At 48.2% G+C, this 22,455-nt stretch overlaps 1 protein-coding gene across 2 annotated transcripts in view; it reads left to right on the forward strand.

Moving 5' to 3' along the window:
• Positions 1–22,445, forward strand: part of DAP3 (death associated protein 3) — a 113,325-nt gene extending 90,880 nt beyond the window's left edge. Inside the window, exons 1-14 of one of the 2 annotated variants that reach the window (XM_080369043.1) lie at positions 7,495–7,602; positions 9,074–9,152; positions 9,817–9,863; positions 13,344–13,463; positions 16,662–16,763; positions 17,549–17,657; positions 18,115–18,207; positions 18,717–18,847; positions 19,240–19,320; positions 19,728–19,886; positions 20,279–20,338; positions 21,033–21,122; positions 21,821–21,938; positions 22,328–22,445. In XM_080369043.1, the coding sequence (XP_080225169.1) occupies positions 9,822–9,863; positions 13,344–13,463; positions 16,662–16,763; positions 17,549–17,657; positions 18,115–18,207; positions 18,717–18,847; positions 19,240–19,320; positions 19,728–19,886; positions 20,279–20,338; positions 21,033–21,122; positions 21,821–21,938; positions 22,328–22,413 (1,191 nt within the window). In that variant the 5' untranslated portion in view covers positions 7,495–7,602; positions 9,074–9,152; positions 9,817–9,821 and the 3' untranslated portion in view covers positions 22,414–22,445. Of the gene's footprint in view, positions 1–7,494; positions 7,603–9,072; positions 9,153–9,816; positions 9,864–13,343; positions 13,464–16,661; positions 16,764–17,548; positions 17,658–18,114; positions 18,208–18,716; positions 18,848–19,239; positions 19,321–19,727; positions 19,887–20,278; positions 20,339–21,032; positions 21,123–21,820; positions 21,939–22,327 lie in introns of those variants that run through there. The other variant, XM_080369044.1, reaches the window with a different exon arrangement.
• The last annotated feature ends 10 nt before the right edge of the window (positions 22,446–22,455 follow it).

Genomic DNA, 22,455 nt, shown 5'->3' on the forward strand with positions numbered 1-22,455 from the left:
CCAAAATTCAGGAAGAACGATGGGAGAAGAGAAAAAAACCCACCAAACAGCCCCACCAAACACATTCACACACTAATTTGTAATTCCTGGAGCATGGGAACAGAAGAGTCCACACATCTACCAGCAGAGACACTGTTATGTATGCATAATTAACCTATTTATCATAAGAAATCAGAGGGAACTTTTTAATCTTAACTACAGGGAAAGTTGATTGGGATCAACTCGCTAACGCAAGGGTTTCCAGTCCCTGGCTGGCGGGCTCCTTGCGCAGCGTGCCAGCACTGCCTCCCGGGCTCGCACACAGACACCACTGAGCCCTACACTGCCCTTTCCCCCACGGCCAAAGGACAAACCTGTGTACCCCCTGACATTTTTATCCATGCAAACAAAAATCATCACAGGAAGAACCTGCAGAAGACACAAACAGGGTCTATTGACACCTACCAAAGAGGGCAAAGGAGAAGTTACACATATACATTTCCATAGGGTCAGATATTGAGAGTATGATGTAGGAGAAGGGACACGAGCAACTTTTACAGAGCTGGGGACCTGAAAATCAGCAACCCTCAAAAGAAGCCTGTGTGTAGGATGAATGGGGACCCCTGGTGAAAAGTGACAGCCGCAAGGACACGCACAAGCCTTGTGGTGGACTGAAAAAGTATCAGGTGCTTTTGACACTGCTATGGCAACCCACTGCCCATATGCCCATCCACCCCCTGGACAGAGCACACCAAACTGCTCCACATCAGACCCTGCTCAGCCTCCACAGCAGCTCAGGAGAGAAGTTCTCCCTTCTCACATTCCAGGAGCCAAACCAGAACAATCCAGGTGGACCTAATTGTTGTAGGGGCATTCTAAGCAAAAAATGTTGAAATATCTTCAACATTTAAATATATTAACCATTTTGAAAATTAAATGTGTCAGAAAAAAATATCAACGCACTGAAAAGAGCATCACGGGAACTAAACCAGCATCATTTTCTGTTCTTATCTTCCGTACAGTCATTAAGGCTGAATTGTAAGGAATGCCATGAGAAGATTTCAACAGTTTCAATGAACTTCAGAATAAGTTTCAATGGTTTCAAAAAGGTTTCAATGAGCTCAGCAATTATCTATGACATTTGGCCTCCTGGCAGGTCAGCACATGCATAATCGAGCCCATCAGCACATGGCAGATCCCAAAGCCATATGCCTCTTGTCCAGACAATAATTAGAAAAACAGCAGTGGGGAGGTGGTATTTTGAGGTGGCTCAGTAAACACAAGCACTGCATAAAAAGGAGGAACAATAAGGAATGTGAAAGGCGATACTGAAAGAGGACTAAGGCAACTGCAGTGGACACAGGTTGGAAGGCAGATGCCAGGATTAGTGGGGACAGAAGAAATGCTGCTGAGAACACGAAACGCCAGTCGTTAGAAAGCTAGGCTTCCCTGGCTACATTCTCAGAGAAACCAAACTTTATTTTCACGAGTTCTGTGCACATTATTAAAAGGGATCTGTAGCTGCAGCTATGCCTTTTCAACTAAGAACATCCTGAAAAATCAAAAAAGCTATTACTACTCGTAAGACCAGAGGTAATTAGATAAAATCTCCATTTTAAAGCTAGAAAAAGTAGGTAGAGCAGTGTGACGCAGAGGGCTAGAAAGCAACTCAGACAGTTCCTAGTGCAAGGCCCAATGTCCATTAGGCTACACCATGTCACTGAAAAGGGTTTTTTTCGTACATGCCAATGCACGAAGAACTGACCAGCAGTAAAATAATGGAAAAAAAATATTATTCAAGAAAAAGAGAGAATCCTACGGGCCATCATGCAACTCTCAAATCCTAGGTTCACACAAATGTTTCCTTCTCTAGTGACTACAGTCCAGAAAAGCTACAACACTTCAGTCATCTTCTTACAAATAAAATTAAGAAGTTTAAATCTGAAGCAAAGTTAAACTGAAACAGCATCTATACTGCTGTATTTGGCTCCGCATTTAGCTCATAGCAAGACCTGAAGTAACTAATTACACTCATACACTGACCTTAGAAACCACAAGACAAAGTGCACATTGAGAATTAAAGGAGAACAACTGTGTTAAAATCTTACTCTGTGGTAACACAGAACCCGTAACTGTCCTAGAAACAAAGTCACAAAATTGGTAGCTCTCAAACACATCACAGGTCCATTTTATTTATCCATTAATTCCTCTCTACACAGACAACAAAAATGCTAATCCTGGACCTAATCATCATTTTGCTTCGATCACTGTAATCTTCTCCTCCCTGACTCTCCAATTACCCCACTCTAATTCACAGAAAATGCGTCTGCCAATTTGATCATTTTCATAACCATGAACTGATTAGACTTCATCTCTTTGAATTCCAAGGATGCTGCTTCTCCCCTACCTCATCAAGTTCAAGCCTCCTGTCACTGTCTTCAAGGTGTGCGTAACTGTGCCTTGGTCCTTCACCTGTTCCTGTTCCTTAGCGCCTGCTGTTCCACCAGTGACAACCATTACGTGTGCTCTTTTATTTTCTTTTTGTTTTCCTTTTATTTAAGTAACACCCCTGCTTTCTCTGAGCTACTCTTCACACTCTGTATGCCCCTCCTGCACCAGTCTACAGGATCTTTACCATTCTTCTTGCAGGTCGTGCCTTCAAATCTCCTTCTGCATGTCAATGTAAATGAGCAGCCAAGAGGCAGCTATAAAAGCTTGCATGAATTTAACCCTCAAAACTTCAACAGTTTGGTACTTTCAAGACCTCAAACTATCATATTTGCCTGTCTGATATAAGGTTCTTATCTGTGTCTTTGCTTTCCCGCATCTGTTCCGTTAATTTGCAAGTCTTGTTTTTAATTATACCATAGGCTTCTTCAGATCAGAAAAACGGGACTATGGACTTGCAAAGTACCTGTTTCGATGATACTGATCCCTGAAAGAGATTTTTGCGCGTTTTCATTACAAAGACCTTCACAAGAAAAGCACTATCCATCTGGTGCACCCTGTCAGATTCATATGAAATTAAAGCAGTGGGGTCCGACTGTCCATGCCTACAATTAGGTATTTTCCAAGCTCGCACAGTCATTTAACCAAACTGCTTCATAACTTCTAAGACAAAGTACCGCTGTAATCAAGCAGCATGGCATCCTCCATCAGGCCAAGAACTCTGCTCAGCAATTCCTATCCCACTGCTCACATTTTGCAGACCCACTGCAGGTCTTTCCAAAGCAACATCAACATTTTTTATTTAAAGACTTTTATGATCCTAACCATCTCCCTAAGAAGCAAAACACATCAAACTTCCAGTCTCTCATCCAGTACATTCTGTAGATCTCAAATCCCTCCTGTAATCGTTCTTCCCAAAAAAGATTAACTAGGAAGCATTTTAACATCCGTTTTGACACGTGCTACCTAGAAGTAAATGGTGTTCACTAATGATTTTTCTAATGCCATCTACAGTTTTAATTCCTATTATTCATTCTTATTCCCCTGTTGACACATCCAAAGCCTTTTTTGCCCATCATCTTCTAAGATGTCTGTTCTGATCACCTGCTTTTCCAGAAAAAAAACACAACTAAAGGTTGACTTCTACTACCAGCTCCTAGATACGCTTTCCCCTCTGCCCCCTTAGCAGTATTAAATGAGATTTCCCCCCTCCCCCTCTGTCCAATTTACTACGTAACTGCAATTTCTGCTACTGCTTTTGTTGACGAGAACATATTTGGATTTTAGATTTGGAAGGTGGAAGTATTTTTCTTCTGGTTCTTTCCATTGCTTCAGCTCCAAGGGACCTTTAAAAAATTCAGGTTAGCGTCTGAAATCCCAAAATATTAGCAGCCACTCTATGGCCTCCCACAATCCCTTCTAATATTCCTTGTCTTCATTCCTCTGCTACAGAAGACATCTACCACACTCAGAAGTTATTTCTTAAGAATAAAATGTGTCATAAAACCCCAACTATATTTCTCCACATCACATACTCTAAGCAGCATCACAGACCACTGGACGTCACTGAAATAAGATGTTCAAGGCCCTTAGACTACCTTGGGAGTATTTTTTAAATGTTTTGAGATGGAGACACTTATCAGAAATAAAGTTGCTGTTTGTGTTATATGAGGTGACAAATATTTTACAAATAGACTCTCTTAGATGCGTTTTTGACAGCCATAAACCAACAAAAGTACCTGTCTTGTCAGGAAGAAGACCCTACAGAAGTGTTCATAGCAAAGCTAGCCCAGACCAAGTGCTGGGAAAGCAAACTGTAGCAGGACACTGATTTTGCAGGAAGAAATGCAGAGGGCAGACATGATGACACTTTGCAAGTATGCTCCAGTGGGAGCAAAACTTTGCAAGCAGCTAAAACATCTCCTCTGGTTTCTTAACTTTACTTCTCCTGATAATTGTACCTTAACTGAAAAGTCTGGAAACAAAACATGGAATCTTGACTTGCCTGATAATTTCATTGTTTCACTATTCATATGCAAATTAATATGAAATTGCTAAACACTGCGTAACAAAACCTGTATTTGATCAGACCAAAGATTCCTTTAGCCTTAGGCTGTTAGTCCCAACATTAGCCAATACTGATTGCCTAGGGAAAAGCATAAAAACCTCAATGTATACTGTGGTAATTCTGCTAAAACATTCTCCTGGCCTCTGAATTTGTGATTCAGGAACTTCCTAAGAGGTATGTCTCTATGTCTAACGCCTTTCAATGGATTTTTCTGGGGGTGGGGAAAAAAGCCCCAACCAAAACCCGATAGCTCTGTTATTTAGACCCACCTAGTAAAAGACAACGTAAGGGACATAGTAAACCACTATTTCACCTTTTAATTCCTGACATAATGTGCAGACAATGCCTTTGGTTATGCCAAAAATACCCCAGTGCTAGGATGGGCATACACACCATGTGAGCCATGCCGCACAACAGATAATGCTGTGACAGAGAAAATTAGGAACAAATACAGATTTTGCTTTCACAGAATAATCACGTTAGGTCTGTTTATCAGATTTTTTTTTTTTTTTATCCTTTTTGAAAGCTGCGAGATTGAAACACATGACCTCGCTGGAGTGGAAGAAATGTGTCCACAATGGCAAAAGTTGACCTCTTGCCAATGGCAGCACAAATTAAATTTGTTTTTAAAAAAAGTCAACAATCCATTTGACAACAATACCTATTTTAAAATAACTGTAGTTCAGTAACTACATGTGCTATTTCCATTTTTCTCTTGTGACAACTGTGTTATAATTTACATCAATAAGCCCGTCTATTGCACCAAGTGTTTAAACTGCTTTTTGTATCCTCAAGGACAGCTTAAACTTCTGAAAACTGAAAGCAAGCTGCTTCGTTTTGTAAATTATGACTCAAATTATTTTATTGTTTACTATCACTCCAACATTTTAAGTGCTTTTTAGATGACTGTTGACTGCCTGTAGCAATCAAATGTAACTGATGTCCAAAAGAAGTTGCGAACATTTTGTCTTTTAAACCAGATGTACTTAGACCCCCTTAAAATAAAGTCTGTCTTGTACTCTTATACAGTTTAGAAAAGCTAATGATTCTTTAATTTTCGAGTAAGAATGCTTCTTAAGAACTCAAGTAGGCAGACAAATGATGATTTTAGAGCCCATCTCCACCCATATGTTCAGCCAGCTGCTAGAACTTCCCCATTCATGCAGAGGCAGAAGCACCGGGGATGGTCTCAGGGTCCTCAAGGGTGACCAGGTGAAGCACAAGCCTTCCAGGTTACACCCAAACCCCCTCACATTCTGGGAACACGCTGCTTTTGCAGGTGCAATCTGCAGAAACGCCAGGAAGGTAATCAAAACAAACAACAAAAGATGCAAAAAGGGTACGCTGCTCCTGAAAAAGAAAACTAAGAATATTTAAACGTGTGAACGTAAAGTCACAGATTTTTTTTTACCACGCATCTGTCCCGCAGTCCCGGCTCCCCAAATCTCCTCTACCAAGACTGGAAAGCCAGCGTAAGAACCCAGTATCTCCTGTCTCCCTAGCTCCTGACAACAGCTCCCGGGAGAGCGAATGTGTGTCCCGCAGCCATCGCATGGAAACCCACACGCCAAATAGTTTCTAGTTCCCTGCAAAGTAATTAACAGGGTGCAGGAACCACAAACCAAGGGTGAAAAAGAGAAGTTAGGAAGTCAGGAGACTGTCTAACAGAAAGAAAAGGACAGCACCACATTCTGCCTTCTGACCTGAGAGATGGGTGAGGCAAAGGCACTTTAGGCTTGGCCACCTACACCCAAATTACCTGGTAATAAAAGTGAAACAGGATTGAAAAGTTAATTTTCAGAATTGTGAGGGGGGGGGGGGGGTGTGGGTGGGTGCAAGCAGGAAAGTCTACAAGCCACTGACCCAGAAAACTAGCCAACATCCCGACAAGTAACAATAATAAAAAAACACTGTGTGCCGGCGGAGCCCGGCGGCCCCGCGCTGCCCACCGCCGCCCGGCAGAAAAATTAAAAGTTCCGGGGCCGCGGGGACCCGCGGACGGACCCGACCGCCGGGAAACTTCCCGCAAGCGGCCGTGCCCGGCCCGCGCCCCCGGCCGGCGGGGGAGCCCCGGGGGGGCTGCCCGGAGCCCCGGCCCCTGCCCCGGCCCCTGCGGCGCGGCCCCGGGCCGGCTGTCAGGTGACATCCCGCCCCCCTCCCGCGGGGCCCGGCACAACGCATGAGCGCGGCTGTCAGGCTCCCGCCGCCCCCGCAGGGCCCGCGCCCGGCCCGGAGCGCCCCGCCGGTCACGGCCCCCCCGCGCCCGCCCCGGGACCCCCCGCGCCGCCCCGCACCCCGCCGGCGGGGATACCCCGCCTCCCTCCCGGCGCGGGCCCGGCTGTCAGGGATCCCCCGCCCCCTCCCGGCGCGGGCCCGGCTGTCAGGGATCCCCCGCCCCGCCTCGCGCAAGAGCCCTGCCGGGGTCCCCCCCGCTCCGCTCCGGGCTCCGCTCCGGGCTCCGCTTCGGGCGCCGCCACCGCGCCCCGCCCCACCCCCCCCCCCGCCGGGGATCCCCCCCGCCGCCGCCGCCCCGGCAGAGCCCCACCACCGGGAATACCCCGCGCCCGCCAAACGGGGCCCGGTGCGGGCGCGGCGGCCGGCGGCGCGGCGGGGATGCGGGGCAGCGCGCGCGGCTCGGCGCCGGTGCGGGGCGGGGCGGCCCCCGCGGCGGCTCCCCGGCCAGGCTCCCCTCCCCCCGGGCTCCGGGCCTGAGGCGGTCCCAGTCCCCGCCCGCCGCCCCGCTCGCTCGCCCGCTCCTCACCGTGTCAGCGACAACACGGCCGGGGCCGAGGGCGGGCTCCTCCGCGCCGCATCTTCCCGGCCGCCCGCGCGGACGGGGCCAGGGCGGGACCCGGACCGACCGGCCGCCGCTTCGGCCCTGCTCCGAGCCGAGGCAGCGAAACCAAAATGGCGGCGGCTCCTGCTCCACCGCGAGCAAGCGCCCGGCGCCCCGCCCCCCCCGCGCCCGGCACCGCCCCCGCTCGGCCACACCCCCCGCCCCGCCCCGCCGCGCGCCGCCTGGCCCTGCCCGGCACCCGTACCGGCCGCTTTGCGCCCCGGCCTCCCGCGCGGCGGATCCCGGCAGCGGGGTGGTCCCGCCGCCCGTGGTGAGTGCCGCCTGCCCGCCGCGAGCCCGGGGCATCCCGGCACAGGCCCGGCGCCTCTTGGTGTAGGCCTGAGCCGTCCCGTCGCGTCGCGGCGCGGGCCAGGCCCATCCCGGCGCGGGCCAGACCCATCCCGGCGCAGGCCTGGGCGCCTCCCGCCGCGGGCCCGGAGCATCCCAGGGCATCCCGGCGCGGGCCCGGGGCACTGCAGGGGGGGCGGCTTGCGTGGCGGCGGCCGCTGCCCGCGGGGCCCGGCTCCGAGGCCGCCGGCGGCCCTGCCTGTGTGGGGGCTGGGGCAGCAGCCGTGCGGGGGCCGGGCCCGCGCCGCGGCGTGCGGGGACGCGAGGCGGAGGGAAGAAGGGAGGGAGAGGGGACGCGAGCAGCTGCCTGCCGGGGGCAGGGTGGGGGGGCAGCGCCTGGTGGCCCTTACTTGCCCTCCGCAGGTTTTACAAACAGATGTATGGCTTTCCCGGTTTTCTCTAGTGGCCCCCCTTGCGAGGTCGGGTGGGGTGACCTGTTATCCCGCTCCGGGGTGTGCCTAGAAAAAGAGAGTACTGGGGTACAGGGGGGAGGGAATGTGGGGAGGAGGAAGGTGGGGGAACAGCTCCCTGAAACAGCAGCGGCGGTGCGGGCGTCCATTGTCCAAAGCCGGTAACGCTCCGGTAGCTCAGAGTTTTGTTTCCATCTTGTGTTCCTCAGTTTCTGGCACTTCAGGAACCTGATGCCGCTACTAAATACACAGACAGCCAGCAAGCTGAAATTGGCTTTTAATTTAGTCTGCAGAGGTGATAGGTTAATGATGTCTGCAAGTGCAACTTTCAGGGTTCTCTGCATAATTCTTACTAGCAGATTACATTCTGATCTATAAATCCTTCCCTACAGACCACGTGCAGTCAGTATTTTTTCTATAATGGTACATTGTGCTGTGTTGGACGGTTCTCTGACTTGATCCAAACAAATCAGTGAAGTGGCCGCAGTTTTAATTTATTCTTTAGCTAAGGCTCCTTTCCCACGGATTGACAATCCCTGGAGAAAAGGGCCCTGACAACTTTTGTTGAAGTAGTCGTTCAAGAATTGTTAGAATATTAGGGCTGCCCAAAATAAACAAATTTTCAGGTTTTTGTGACTCCTTAATTTTACGAGGTTTGTTTGAGAAAACAGCTTTCCCATCCCTGCTTTCTTTACTGTTAAAACTGTGATTTGAAAATGGAATGCATCCTCACATGGAGCAGAATTTCTTCTGCTGCTGCTGTACCTGCTAGCACGGCAAAGTGAAATGTCTCAATAAGCCTCCACAGGCCGATATCTTCACTTACTCTTGAAACAGCAAAACTGGGGCTTATTTTTCAAGTACGTATTGTGTGTTGATTGTGAGATGAAACGGTGTAAAGCATCTTTACAAAATTAGCATCCTTTAGCATGGAGTTATTTTCTCATTCTATGCAGTAACAGTTGTAAATGCTGTTCTATGCAGGTAAATCATCTTTGTCTTGCTTAGCTGCAGTTAACCGTCGATTCCACTAAGACAGCTATTCCTCCCAAGGAATTACAAGGTAATTATCTTGCTTTGAATGGGCTTTGTGACGTATGGCAACCAAGAATTCGTAAAGCATCTTCCTTAGGTATTGTGATTATTTTCTCCTGAAGGATTGGTATGAAGAGGACCTTGAATGCTGCCAGAGCTGACAGATTTAACTAACTGACTTACCTTTATTTTTGCATCATAACTGTTCAAGTGTTTTGCTTTGGGGTTTTTCTCCTGTTGTAATCAAAGACAGCTGAGCGGTAGATACTAATATATGATTAGGATGAGCCAGAAGCACAGAAGCATCTTCACACTCTGCATTATTCCCGTTTCTTTAAAATAATCACTGTGTAGCCCTTGCTCTTATGTCTCTTAACAGCTGCAGTCAAAACAGGTGACCTTCCCCAATAAAAGAATCTGTCCTCCTCACTAGGCGAATGAAATATCTTGACTTAAAATTTTTGTAACCATCTCTCTGAAAAAAGGCAACATCATTAGTGGAGTGGTTTTTTATTAGGCAAATGATGCTGATTGCCAGTAGTCAACTGTATTGCTGCAGAGCATTCTGACAGTTTGTCTGAATTATATGTGTGCCTAGACTTTGAGTTCTTTAGGCAGGAATGATTCTCTCCCAGCGTAAGGTACATTAAACGTAATGAAAAACCTAAAAAAATCCACTTATGTCTCTGCAGAAAAAATGCTGAGAGGTTTGAAAGGACTTGTCTGCCATCCTCTAAAGGTAAGTCCTGTAACAGAGTGATGCTGCTTCCAATATTTCAGCCGTCCTGAAAACTGGAATGACCATTTATAACTGTAAAAAGTGAGATTCTTCTTACATCTGTCATCTAAAAACTTGGTGTCTCCCATAAGCTGGTTGTGTAAAGTCCCATTACAGGCAAAGCAAAGAGAGATGGCTCATGTGTGTTAGTCCCACGTTTCTCTCCGTTGGTTGGAGAGAGAGAGAGAGAGAGAGAGAACATGCAGGCAAGCTTGGGTCGTTGGCTTAAATGAGACGTTTGTTAGAATACTAAAGTTTAGCATTCTGCAACGTCCAGAATGCTGAAATTCTGCATCCTTGATGCAAATGTTTCTCAGAAAACAGAATCTACTTGCTCTGCACTGCTGGAAAGTAGAAGGAAGAAGCCCTTTATACAGAACAGAAGCAGCAGCCTCTCACAAACCCTGTGTTGCTGGTGGGAAGATAATTTTGCCGAAGCTCAGTGCTTCAGGTGCAGCAGCAGCGCTACTTTATTAGTAAAGCTTCAGTGTATTATAGACAGCATAATGAGTTAATGTTGCATCTCTGGAACAACTTCCTAACGGTAAAGAATTTGTTTTGTTCACTCCTGTCTTTTAAATGCTTTTTCACTAGTACATAGTTAGATGCAGCCGTTAAAGAGGATGGCTGTGTAACTACTTCTTTCCAGAGATGAGGTTCTGACTGCACGGTGCAGTACTTATGATGGCAGCCTTTATGAAATAAACAGGCTTTTCTAGAGAGTCAGATAATGTGGAAACATGTAGGAACAGCTCCACCTTATGGCACATGACTTTGTGATTAATCTCTGTGTACCACGTGATAGTTTGCTGCCATTTCAGGGATCCGAGTTAGACTACTATGTCCTTTGGTAGATGGAAACTTACTATAAAATACACTCTATACTACTAGGGTAAAAAGCATTAAAAGATGGTGTGAGAACTTATGTATATGTTAGGATTTAACCATGCAGCGTTCTGCAATGAGCCAGAAAGGTGTATGTGTGTGTTTCTGGCATTTTGCATGAAGCCAAGGGCATCAGTGATAAGCCACTGTCTTTTTTTGTTCAGGAGGAGGGACCAAGTGACATGTTGCTACTGTAAAGTCAGAATATATAATGCATTAGCAGTTGGTGGTCTAGGTCGCTCAAAGGTCTTGTAGCCTGTTAAAGTGCAACATGCAGATGCACTTCTGGGTAAATTTTGTAAACAGAAACACAGTAATTCTTAAAATGCAAGTCTGCATCTCTCAAATTCAGGATAACTGTGAGTAGTGTCGTATTCACTACTCTAGGAGTTTGTGTTGGTTTTGTAGCACTTCAGAGAGTTAGGATTTCATGTTTCCAGGTACTTAGAAGCTGCTTCTACAGCCCAGCACAAGCTACAGTCCACAAAGGAAAAGTTCCAAAGCACAACAAGGCTACACGGTGATTTTGAGGAAGACTTACTGTGCTAAGGCTCAAAGAAGTGGTGTCATTCCAGGAGAAAGATGTAGTAATTTACAGACGGGCTATCTTCTGTTGATGGAAAACCAGAAATTCTATGCACTTGGCTGCAAGAACAGAGGACGGCAGCTCAAGACAAAGTCCTCCTCACACTTGCTCCCTATCTTACCGTGGTCCTACTACTGCTCCCTTCACAGAACTTATTAGGAACTGGCTTTTGTACCATAGAGAATCCAACTCCTGCTCTTCCGAGATTGTGCTTTTTTAAAAAAAAAGTGGTATTGATAATCCTGGTTTGACTAAGTATCATTCAGGTGAAGTCTTGAGCTGTGTCTAGACACATGTGAAAACTGAACAAACACAGAACAAGTAAAAATCCTTCCTTAATTTTCATTCACTGATACACAGGCCAGGGACAGGGTACCCCGGAGAAAGGATGCCCACAGGGCAGTAAGCTTGCCTTTTCTTCTACGTGAGCAAAGCTCATGGCCCCAGGACCTTCACTTGAGAAAGGAGGAATGCAGGATGTGTAAAGAAAATGAGGGAGACTATGAGTCCGTGCTGGGAGTGACTTTGGGCTGGCATTTTCTACGTGGACCGGTGATAGTAGTTGCACGCTCTAGTTATTCATGTCTGAAATGAGCATCTTGGTGCCTTGCTCTAGGCTGTAAACTGAGTCACTTCTGTGGACTTAAAACTAAACATAGCCAAATAAGACACCCTAATTAATGGTTTGGATTTGAAAAGAACATCGTGGGAACAAGAGATGAATGTGGTGACCAAAGTGAATGTTCGGTGATCTTCCGTATGGATGCCGTAGTGGTTGGTTAGAGGTCTCTAGCATTGAAACTTCGAGCACTGAGACATTGGAGCATTAAAACTGGTTTAGTGCCTTCCCTAGAAGGAGAGTGAGTGCTGAAGCGCTGATTCAGGAGTCCGTTCTGCGTTTCACACGGGATGTGGGGTAATCCGCTGTTAACACTTTCTTCTGAGCCCTTGTGGCTTTTAGATGACCCCCTGAGGAAAACTGGGATGGCAGCAGAATTGCATCATGCCAGGGGGAACTGAAACAGCTGTTTCTGTCTCTGAACTTTAGTTTATGGCTACTCTCCTCTGTGCAGGCAGACGGAATAGGAAACTACTCGCTCTCTTAACAGTGGGAGCCTGCAGCTATTCCAGTCAGTAATATGAAGGGTGGCTTTCAGTTTTGCTTGCTTTGGTCACCACCTCTGGAGTAGACACTTTTTTGTTCATTGCCAAATGATTATATTTCCTTTTGCCATAACATAATAAAATGCTTGTCCTTCTACTCCTCGCTTTCTTGCCTATTTTGGCTAGGCTTTACAGGCATGCTTCAGCAGTCTGTCTGTGGAAAAAAGAATTAATCAGCTTAGCTGGCTGTTTCAGTTTCTCAGCCCTGTCTGTATTATAATGAAAGAGTCTGTATGCAGGGACACAGTTAGGAAAACCAGTGCAGGGAATGTAATTATAAATATCAAATAGTGGGCAGCACTGCACTAATCCCTCAGTAATTGAGGTGATTATGGATTACTAGACAGCTTGAATTTTCAAGGTGCTAGCTACTGTTCGTCAGTGGAGGCAGAAACATTGTGGGAACATCCCAGCAGTAAGACCTTAATGGCTGTACTTGTGCTCCTAAGCAGCCCCCCAGGGGATCGCTTTCAGGTACAGGGCTTGGCTCTCCGGGTGGCTTGAAGTGGCAGCCGACCTGAGTGAACAGGAGGAGGTTTAGAACCAGGCATCTAAATGTGAAACCTGGTTCTGAGGCATGTGGGTTTTCGTTATGAATTTACATACTAATGATGAATTTTTATGCTAGTGGCAGAGAATTCTATTCTGTATTGCAGGCTGCCTTGACCCAATCGTAATGTGCATTCTGTTGGTGTACAAAAAGAACTACTTAATGGATTTTTTTTTTTATTATTACTAATTTTTTTAGTGGTAATCATTGACTGCTGGGAAGTTTGTTGTCTGTTTGCCTTTTTTTCTTTCCTTAGCTGGACCATGGGTATGCCCTCCATACAGCAGCCAAGCGCTTAAGCTCCCCGGTCAGCCAGGATGTCCAGGCGCCAGCAGAAGCATCCAGAGCAGTGTTCTACACCAGCGAGAGCGACCCGGTGAGTTACCGCCACGGTTGGTGCTGTCAGACAGCAGGTGCCTGGATTCCATCAGTCTGCCTGTGGGCACCGCGCAGCCGGGAGCACTCGCTGGGATTTCGGTGTTCCTGTGAACACGAGGGGCACACCGGCCTAATGATGGGCATCGAGGGCACGATCCCCAGCCCGAGGGCGAACAGGCCGCGGTGGTGCAGCGCACCTGCCTGGGTTTAAACAAGATAGGGCTGGTCTTCTGCCTGCAGGCTCCCGGGAATGAGTATTGATTCCTTCTCTGTAGTTGCAGGGGTGAGATAGGCTGCGTATTGTAGAAGCTCAGATGTGGCTTAGCTTGTCATCAGACACCATTAATTTCAACTCCAGGATTATTCTTCCCTAACTAACCTCCCCAAATTGGCAATGAAGGGGAATAAAAAACACACCCTGGATGACCTCAGCACAGCACAGCTCTCCAGCATCATAATTCCAGCCTCACACTCTACGTCTCAAGCAGAAAATGAAGTGGAATAAATGAATGGAATAAGCCTTTGAGGTGCTTTTCTGCTGCCTCTGTAATTGGAGTCTTTCAATACTGATTCCTCTGGGGTCTCTATGGAAACAGCAGCATGCAGATGATCTTCCTCACGTGATGCGAGTGTCTCTATAGATTGCACAGAAGAGTCCAGATGGCAAGGATTGTCCCCACTGTCCTGTGCCTACCATTTACGTTGCCAGGCAACTGGCTTTGGCATTCTGACTTCATGTGCCTGATGTTTGGCGACAACCGCCATTGCTTATTAATTTATCAGATTGGCATTGCTCGGACTTGCTGTACTGCAGATCGTGTGCTGCAGCAGAGGCTGCGCTGGCTCGCTTCATCAGCAAACCCGATGGCTCTGCCTGTGCCCATACTTGTGCACCATGAAGTCCCATTAAAAATGGATTAAGACGACAGATGAAAATGCAATTTTTAATAAGACTTAGCTTTTAGATACCTTCCCATTCGCAACACTCGGAGTGACTAAACGTGAGGATAAAGATACTGACCCACTTCACGGGTGTAGGAGCTGAAGAGTGAAGGGATTTGCCCAAGGTTATGCAGCAAGTCAGTCATGAAAGCAAGAATGAAAATGGGCTCTGGAATACTGCTGAGTCCATAGATCACGCTGCCATGCAACAACACGGGTGCTGTCAGTCCAACGCATGCAGGAAAACTAGGGAATCGAGCCCAGCACCTGAGATACAGCTCTGCTTGGAAAAAGACTGGAGACTCCTAATAAGCCTCCTAATTAGTCTGTCTCCAGGTAACATCTCCTTACAGCAGAGGAGCCACTGACTAACCAAGTTTTAAAAATTCTTCTCCTGTTGCTAAGATTTACTGACCAGTAAACACCAGATTGGCAACTCAAGCAACTCAGGTAGCAGTTCACTGAAGTTACCACGTGGTTTCTTCCTATAGTTTGGCAAACCTCTGGGTACCTGCAATCCTGCTGCTGTCCCAAGGTAACCACCGAGTCCAGGGCACATCCACCTGTCCTGGGAGTCACCTTCCCTCAGGAAGGTGGGGGACAGGGGGTGCAGGTAAGAGAACGGGCATGTTGCTTGCTGAACAACTCAAAATCTGCTCTGAAGAAAAGGAGAGAATGCTGACACGCAGCAGGAATCCTGGGGCTAGAGAACTCATGAGTCTGCAGGAGTCACACGTGAAGTGTCCATCAGGGAACTGGGAAAAGCAAAATATAAACGGGAAAAGCCGGCAGCAGACAAACCCGTAGGTACGGCTGTTTGCACGGTTCCGTGCGAGGAGTACAGCAGGCAGCCAGGCCAGGGTAGCAGTACTCATCACAACTCTCTTTTTCTTTTTTTTTTTTTTTTTCCCCCAATCCGTTCATTCTGGTCAAACTTTTTCTCAGCCAGACCGCGCAGGTGAGCAGCGGAGCCCAGCCCAGTACTGTCTCATCTATTCTGGGCCTCGGTAAATTAAACCCTGGGTCTATGCCGAAGCTAGTAAAAGTACGAGGCTAATAAGTACAATAGATACAAGCTAATAAAAATACAAGGAAAGTCTGGCTCAGCCCCCAAATCTGCTAAGGCTGGCAGAAATGATGACTACTGCTTTTTCTTTCTAAATAGTAAATAAAACTACATTTCCTGGATCGTTATTATGCAAAATAAAGGAAACAAGGAAGTTGTTATATTCCGATTCCATCTCAACTAAAACCGAAGCAAGAGATTGGCATGCGCAAGGATAAGAATAAAGAGAAGAACTTTTTTTACTTTGAATCAATGGAAAAGTGCGGAAAGTGTTAGAGGAGGACATCATACAAGCTTCAAGGCTTGGCACAAAGCTGCTGAAAAGGCCAGACGAAGCTTGGCACAAAAGTTGCTGAAAGTCACGCAGGAAGTACTGCAGAATAGTGTCTCTATACACCGTCCTAATTGTACAAGGCACAAAAACTGATGACTAGACCAAGATCGCAAGTATTGCGTGGTAGGAGAATAGAATAATGAAGGGAAAAGCTAAGGATGTGTAAGAAGGCGTGAAACCGGTATTAAATTTTCAGATACCAGTAACAACTGGTTCTTGGAGGGCGTAATCAGAGATCTTAAAGCAATCACTGTAAATAAACGCAGAACGACGCATGTTTGCTGGAGGAATAAGACTGACCACTTATGTCACAACAAGGACTTGGAATTCTTGCCCCAGAAAACAGATTGTGAGTTCTCAAGTGGCCCGTACCAGTTAACGAGACAAATGGCATGTGAGGAATTTATACTGAGAGACAGCAAAGAGCAAACCAGGAAAAAATTTTGTTGCAGTAAAGTAAATTTGAATCCAGATGGTAACTCAAAAGGGATCCTAATGCTGTTAAGATATTGTGGTGACCAGAAATACAAGTGGTCTAATGAAAGATTAGATAAATTCCTGAAGCATAGGGCTGCTGGTGCCCACAAAACATAGTGGTTCATATAGAAGCTCAGGGCATCCCGTTATTGTTTATTGCCACATGGGATATCCTTTCTTTAGACGCTTCCTGCGCATCTGCCAATGGTGTCCTGGCACTGCAATTCCTGCTTTGATATGCCAGTTCTTCAGACCCTCAGGAGATACTCACGTTGATTGAGCATTCCCTCCCCGTCCCATTCTTACAAGCCACCTGTATCCAGAACAGAGGCATCCGACTTCCCCTGAGTTTTACAGCTTGTGTTTTGCCTTCCCAGGCCAGCCAGACGGAACGCCATGAGGGTCGTCACTACAGCATTCCGCTCGAGGAGGTGAAGACTGTGTTCCCGCACGGGCTGCCCTACCGGTTCCAGCAGCAGGTACTCTGTCTCAGAGCAGGCGTGTGGGAGCGCGCCGGTGTGTGGGAAGGACCAGATCCATCGGGTAACTACGATGCTTTCCCGTTGGAATAAGAGTGATGTGCTGCAAGAATGCAGTTATTCCTGGTCCTCGCTGTTACTCTCTGCATCTAGAAGAGATGAGTCAACCTAACCAGAAGAGTGGTAGAAGGGTGTGAGGATTCTGCCTTAGGCAACAGTCTATCCAATATTTTTCATCTCTAAGTCCCGAGTACGTAATGAATTGCAGAAATGTTTTCCACAGTTACATTTCCATATGAAGCAGGCTGTCTCGTGAAATGAGCTTATATCAGCAACAAAAAAATACTGCCTTTTATTTCTGTTGTGAGACAGATCATGCTGTGACTGCATCAGGCTTCGTGAGCAGCTAACACAAAGTGCCTGCTTGAGCTGGGGAACAGATTTCTTATCTGTTAGTAATTGTAGGGGATTGACTTTCAATTCATTGACAGGCTGGTCAGCCTCACTGAGATCTCTGGGAAAGTGATGGAACAGCTAATCCTGGAAACCATTTCCAGGCACACAAAGGACAAGAAAAGTCATCAGGGGTAGCCGGCATGGCCTCACCAAGGGGAGGTCACACTGTACCAACCCGATAAACTTCTTTGACGATGTGACCGGCCTGGTAGATGAGGGGAGAGCAGTGGACATTCAGACCCTGCACAGCACCAGGGACGGAGTCACACCAGAGGAGCTGCAGTGTGCCAGCACCTGGCTGCTTTTTCATTTTCTGTCCCTTTTCTCAGATTAAGACCTTCAACGAAGCCTGCCTGATGGTGCGAAAACCAGCTCTGGAACTTTTCACTTACCTGAAAAACTCCAACTTTGCACACCCAGCTGTCAGATATGTGATCTGTATCTTTTTATCACTTGATGATTGAACGCAAATTAAATACAAGCTGGTGAGTTTACGCAGAGGAGGGTGATGTTTTGATCCTCTGCTGACCACTGTGGTTTAGTCTTCAGGATGTGATTCTGCCACGTGTCTCTTGCCAGCAAAGCTAGTCTGAGAAGCTCATGAAGCTTGTATACTTCTATTCTAAGCCCTGTTTGGCTCATGCAACAGATCTACAAACAGGGCTATCAGCACAACTAAGGGGGTGGGATTCCTCAGCTCTGATGTATTGGGGTGGGGGAATATAGAGAGAAGAAACCCTTTAGGCTTTGTGTTTGCTGCTGAACAGGAGCGTGGTGGAGTGCCAGCCTGCTGTTACGACCGTTGAACTTCCTTTGTGCCTTTTGCAAAAGAGTTATGGTCAAATGTAAGTGGAAGTGGTTTTTCAGAGACTTTCCTTGACAGTCTGTGTTGGAGATGGTGAGAAAGGAACAGGGAAAACCATGACACTGTGCCACGTGATTCACTACTGCGCAAGGCAAGGGTGGCTGGTGCTGCACATCCCCGACGGTAAGGACCCCGATGCTGCCTGTGGTACATCAAATACACACGTGTTGCATCAAATACGCACGTGTTGCATCAAATACGCACGTGTTGCATCAAATACGCACGTTAGTCCAGAAGATGCTGCTTCAAGAGGAAGGTCTAGGGTAGGCTGCAAGCAAATAATTTTTGTTTTTCCATAGAGAAGGCTTATAAACCACAAAACCCCAAAGTAAAGTAGGACATAATTACAGTTATTTTCACCTGCTCTCACGTGCTTATAGTCAGTCTTCTTTCCCCGCTGTTAATGAGTGTGAGAGGAGCCTTCCCGTGTGTGGGTCTGTGTGACCTCCTCTGTCCTCATGGGAGTCTTCTCCATTAAGGATAGCGGACTTCTCTTAACCAGTGTAGCAGAATGAGGATAAGAGATACAACTGCAAATTATTTTTTTAATTAACAAATTAATAAATAAATCATTGTATCATATAACTAAAAACAAACCAACCCCACTCGCCACTGTTTTACTTTGCTTACAGCTCATCTCTGGGTGAAAAACTGCAAGGAGCTTATACAGTCTTCCTACAACAAAGAACGGCTTGATCAGCCTTTGCAAGCATCTTTCTGGCTCAAGAACTTCAAAACCTCGAACGAGCACTTCCTGAAGGAGGTTTGTAGAGCCTGTCAAGTTGTCTGGGTTAGTAGCTAAGAACAACCCACAGGATCGTCTCTCGGGGACTGCGTGTGCACGCGCTGCCTGTCATTGAGCACCTTGACACACATTCCAGATTAGCTCATTTTTGAGAAATGCTTCATGTATTAATGCATCGCTCATACTTCACAGAAACCCACAAACCCAACCCTTCACTGGAATCCAACTTTTGTAGAAAAAGAAGTACGTTAAATCCCCCCTGTGGAGATGGCTATTCGCGATGAATACTTCTCCCAGATTCTGCGTTCCTCTTTAACACTGGCAAACAACCAGGAATTTTGCCATCCAGACTTGACAAGCCGTTTCTGCGCTACTTGGTTCCCAATCTAATTGTAGTTCTCTTACTGCAGATAAAAACGACAAAAAAATATCTGTGGGGCAAACGAGAAAGCACTGAGGAGGGCAGACCGCTGGGTGAAGTGGTGGAGCAGGTGAGTAACAACTCTTCTGGCTTTGTCTCACCTTTCATTAGAAGAACCCATCGCTGTGTATGTAGAACAAATTGCTTCTAAAGATCTTACGAATATGAGTTCTAGGAAATGGAAGGCGTTTCCCTGTCAACAAGGTGGCTACAAAAAACATTGTGGAAGATGTGATCGATCTGTAAAGGAAGTTGTACAGAGAACTTGGGCAGAAGCAAAAATTAGAATTTGAAAGTTCCTACATCTGTGATGCTCAGTGCCTTAGCCCACACTGCTCCTTTGAGAGGAGTGAACAGGCTCTTGACTGTCATTTTATCTTCCTTCCCTGTTGGACAGGGCAGGCAGTGCCCAAAGTTGCCAGCACTATATAGTAATAAGAAAACCAAGCTGAGTTCTGTGCCTTTTCCTACTTAAAGGGTTTAGCTCGCGTGAGAAATGCCAGCGATGCTGTAGGGGTTGTGCTGAAAGAGATAAAGCAGCAATGTCATCTTGGCTCCTTCCACCTTCTTGTGGCAGTGGATGGCGTCAACGCGCTCTGGGGAAGGACGACATTGAAGAAGGAAGACAAAAGCCCTGTAAGAAGTTATCTGCTCTGGTGATATTTCTGCATCCCTGCTGCAAGGGACAGCAGGGGAGGGTGTTTTGTTTATTTGTAAGTTTTCTAGTAATCCCTGAAAGATGTACTTTGCTAGCTTGGAGGGACCTGCAGCATCCATATTGTGCTGTAGACCATTTTTATTGAAGTTCAGTGAGGAAAAAGTACATATACATCTTGCTACAGCAGAAGAGCTTTGGGCGTTTCTCTGTGTGACGTTAACTCGGGTTGAATGCTACGGTGCTAAGTAAGAGCAAAGAAAAAAATGCACCTAAAGGATGCAGATGGTCCTTCCATCTTACTTAAAGTAGGGGAGGGGAATTTGTCTGGGGTAGAAACTGCTGGCAAAAGAAGTGATACAGTCTTCACCAGGTTTCTCCAGAGGAGCTGACGCTTGTGTACAATCTACGGAAGATGATGATGAATAATTGGGTGAGTTCCAGTCTGTACCTTCGTGCTATTCTCAGCAATTAACGCTACATGCTGGTACGCGTAAAGCTACAAACCTGCATCAGGCTGTTCCTTCAGCGAAGGAGCGACTGAGCATCGTGCAGCTGTTCAGGGTTAGTATCTCATCGGTGTTTCTGACATCGCCGAGGAGAGTAAGAAGGGGTCAGACACATAACAATGCTTTTCGTGATTACTGTGCCAAGCTCAAGTTTGTGACCCTGAGCTGGAGGCATTTGTAAACCTTATGGCACTTCATGATTTTTTGAACTATTGAGAACTTTTAGTTGCCAAGCATTTTGCTACAGGGGGTTCTTCTGCTTTGTTTTCAATCCCCTGGATGCTAATAGCTCGTAACAGGTAGTCTTCAGATTTAAAAGTATCTGGAAAAGTCCTTTTTAAAGTATTTCAGTTTCAATAAGAAACCATTTATAGGCAAGAACGACACGTTTACATGCCAGCGCTGGCAAGACCAGCCGTGCATTCCCTGTGGCTGCACGTGTTCTTGGGGTAGCCAGGGTTGGTGAAGGTAGGCGCACTGTAAGAAGTCCCTCACGCAGAACTTTGGAATTAACTGTAAAGTCAAAGAAGAAGAAACCTCGCTTGTTTAGCATCAGGCCGTAACTATTTCACAGATAACGATGTTTGTAGCCAATAGGGTTTCTTGTCTACCTTTTAGAAGGGAGGTGCCATTGTGACAACCCTCAGCCAGACCGGCTCCCTCTACAAGCCCAGTTCTGCCTATTTGCCCCAGGAGTTGCTGGGAAAGGTGAGGAGGGGGGTGGGGGATGGGGGGTGGGAGGGCTTTGGCTTGGGGTTTGTTTTTTCCCCTTCTCATTGGGAAACAAGCAGAAGTGCTGGTTTGGAAGCTGTGTTCAGTGCAGGGTGGCACGTTGCTTTAGTCTCTCCTCAGATCTAGATCTTGGTTCTCCTTTGACTGAATGTTAACTGTGCGGAGGAGGCCACAGAGACCACCCGAGGGCTGGAGCCCCTCTGCTGTGGGGACGGGCTGGGGGCTGGGGTTGCTCAGCCTGGAGAAGAGACGGCTCCGGGGAGACTGTGGAGCAGCTCCCAGTGCCCGAGGGGGCTGACAAAGCTGGAGAGGGGCTTTTAGCAGGGCCTGTAGCGATAGGACAAGGGGGAGCGGCTTTAAGCTGGAAGAAGGGAGATGGAGATTAGATGTTTGGAAGAAATTCTCCCCTGTGGGGGCGGCGAGGCGCTGGCACAGGCTGCCCAGAGCCCTGGCCATGCGCAAGGCCAGGCTGGATGGGGCTGGGAGCGCCCTGGGCTGGTGGGATGGGTGTCCCCCTGCCCGCGGGGGGGTGTCTCCCTGCCCGTGGGGGGCTGGATGGTTGTTGAGGTCCACCCCAACCCAACCCGTTCTGGCACTGCACGGAGTGCGTGAGCTTGGCGGGCGGCCAGGGAGCGGGCGCTGCCGTGGGGTCTCACCCCAGCGCTGCCCCCCAGGAGGGGTTCGATGCGCTGGACCCCTTCGTCCCCATCCCGGTGCCCAACTACAGCGCGAAGGAGTTTGAGAGCTGCTACCGCTACTACCTGGACCGCAAGTGGCTGCAGCACGAGAAAGGTGAGCTGGGGCTGGGGGCGCCGGGCTGGGGCCGGGGGGGCCGGGGGTGGGAGGTTGGGGGTTCTGGGGCTGGGGGGTGTGCAAGGGTGGTGGGGGTTCTGGGGCTGGGGGGACAGGGCTGGGGGTGGCAGGCTGGGGGGCCAGGGGTGGTGGAGCTGGGGGTGGCAGGGGCGTGGGGGTGGGGGGTGGCAGGTTGGGGGGGGAGGGGGTGAGGGTCGCGGGGGGTGCTGGGGCGGGGGGCTCTGGCGCTGAGGGGTGGCAGGGCGGGAGGCCGGGGCCAGGTCGGGGCCGGGGGGGTGGCAGGGCAGTGGGCCGGGCCGGGCCGGGCCCGGGGGGGGGGGCCGGGGGTCCCGGTGCGCGGAGCCCCGGCCCCACAGACGCTGTCGCAGCGCGCACGCCGGACGGGCAGGAGGAGCTGCGGTTCCTGAGCGGCTCCAACCCGCGGCAGCTGGAGCGCCTGGCCGGGCCCCTCTAGCGCAATAAAGGCCGGCGCGGCCGCTCCCTCCACCTCCGTCTC

This window comes from Falco punctatus (genome assembly GCF_963210335.1).
Source record: "Falco punctatus genome assembly, chromosome: 18".
NCBI classification, from domain to species: Eukaryota; Metazoa; Chordata; class Aves; order Falconiformes; family Falconidae; genus Falco; species Falco punctatus.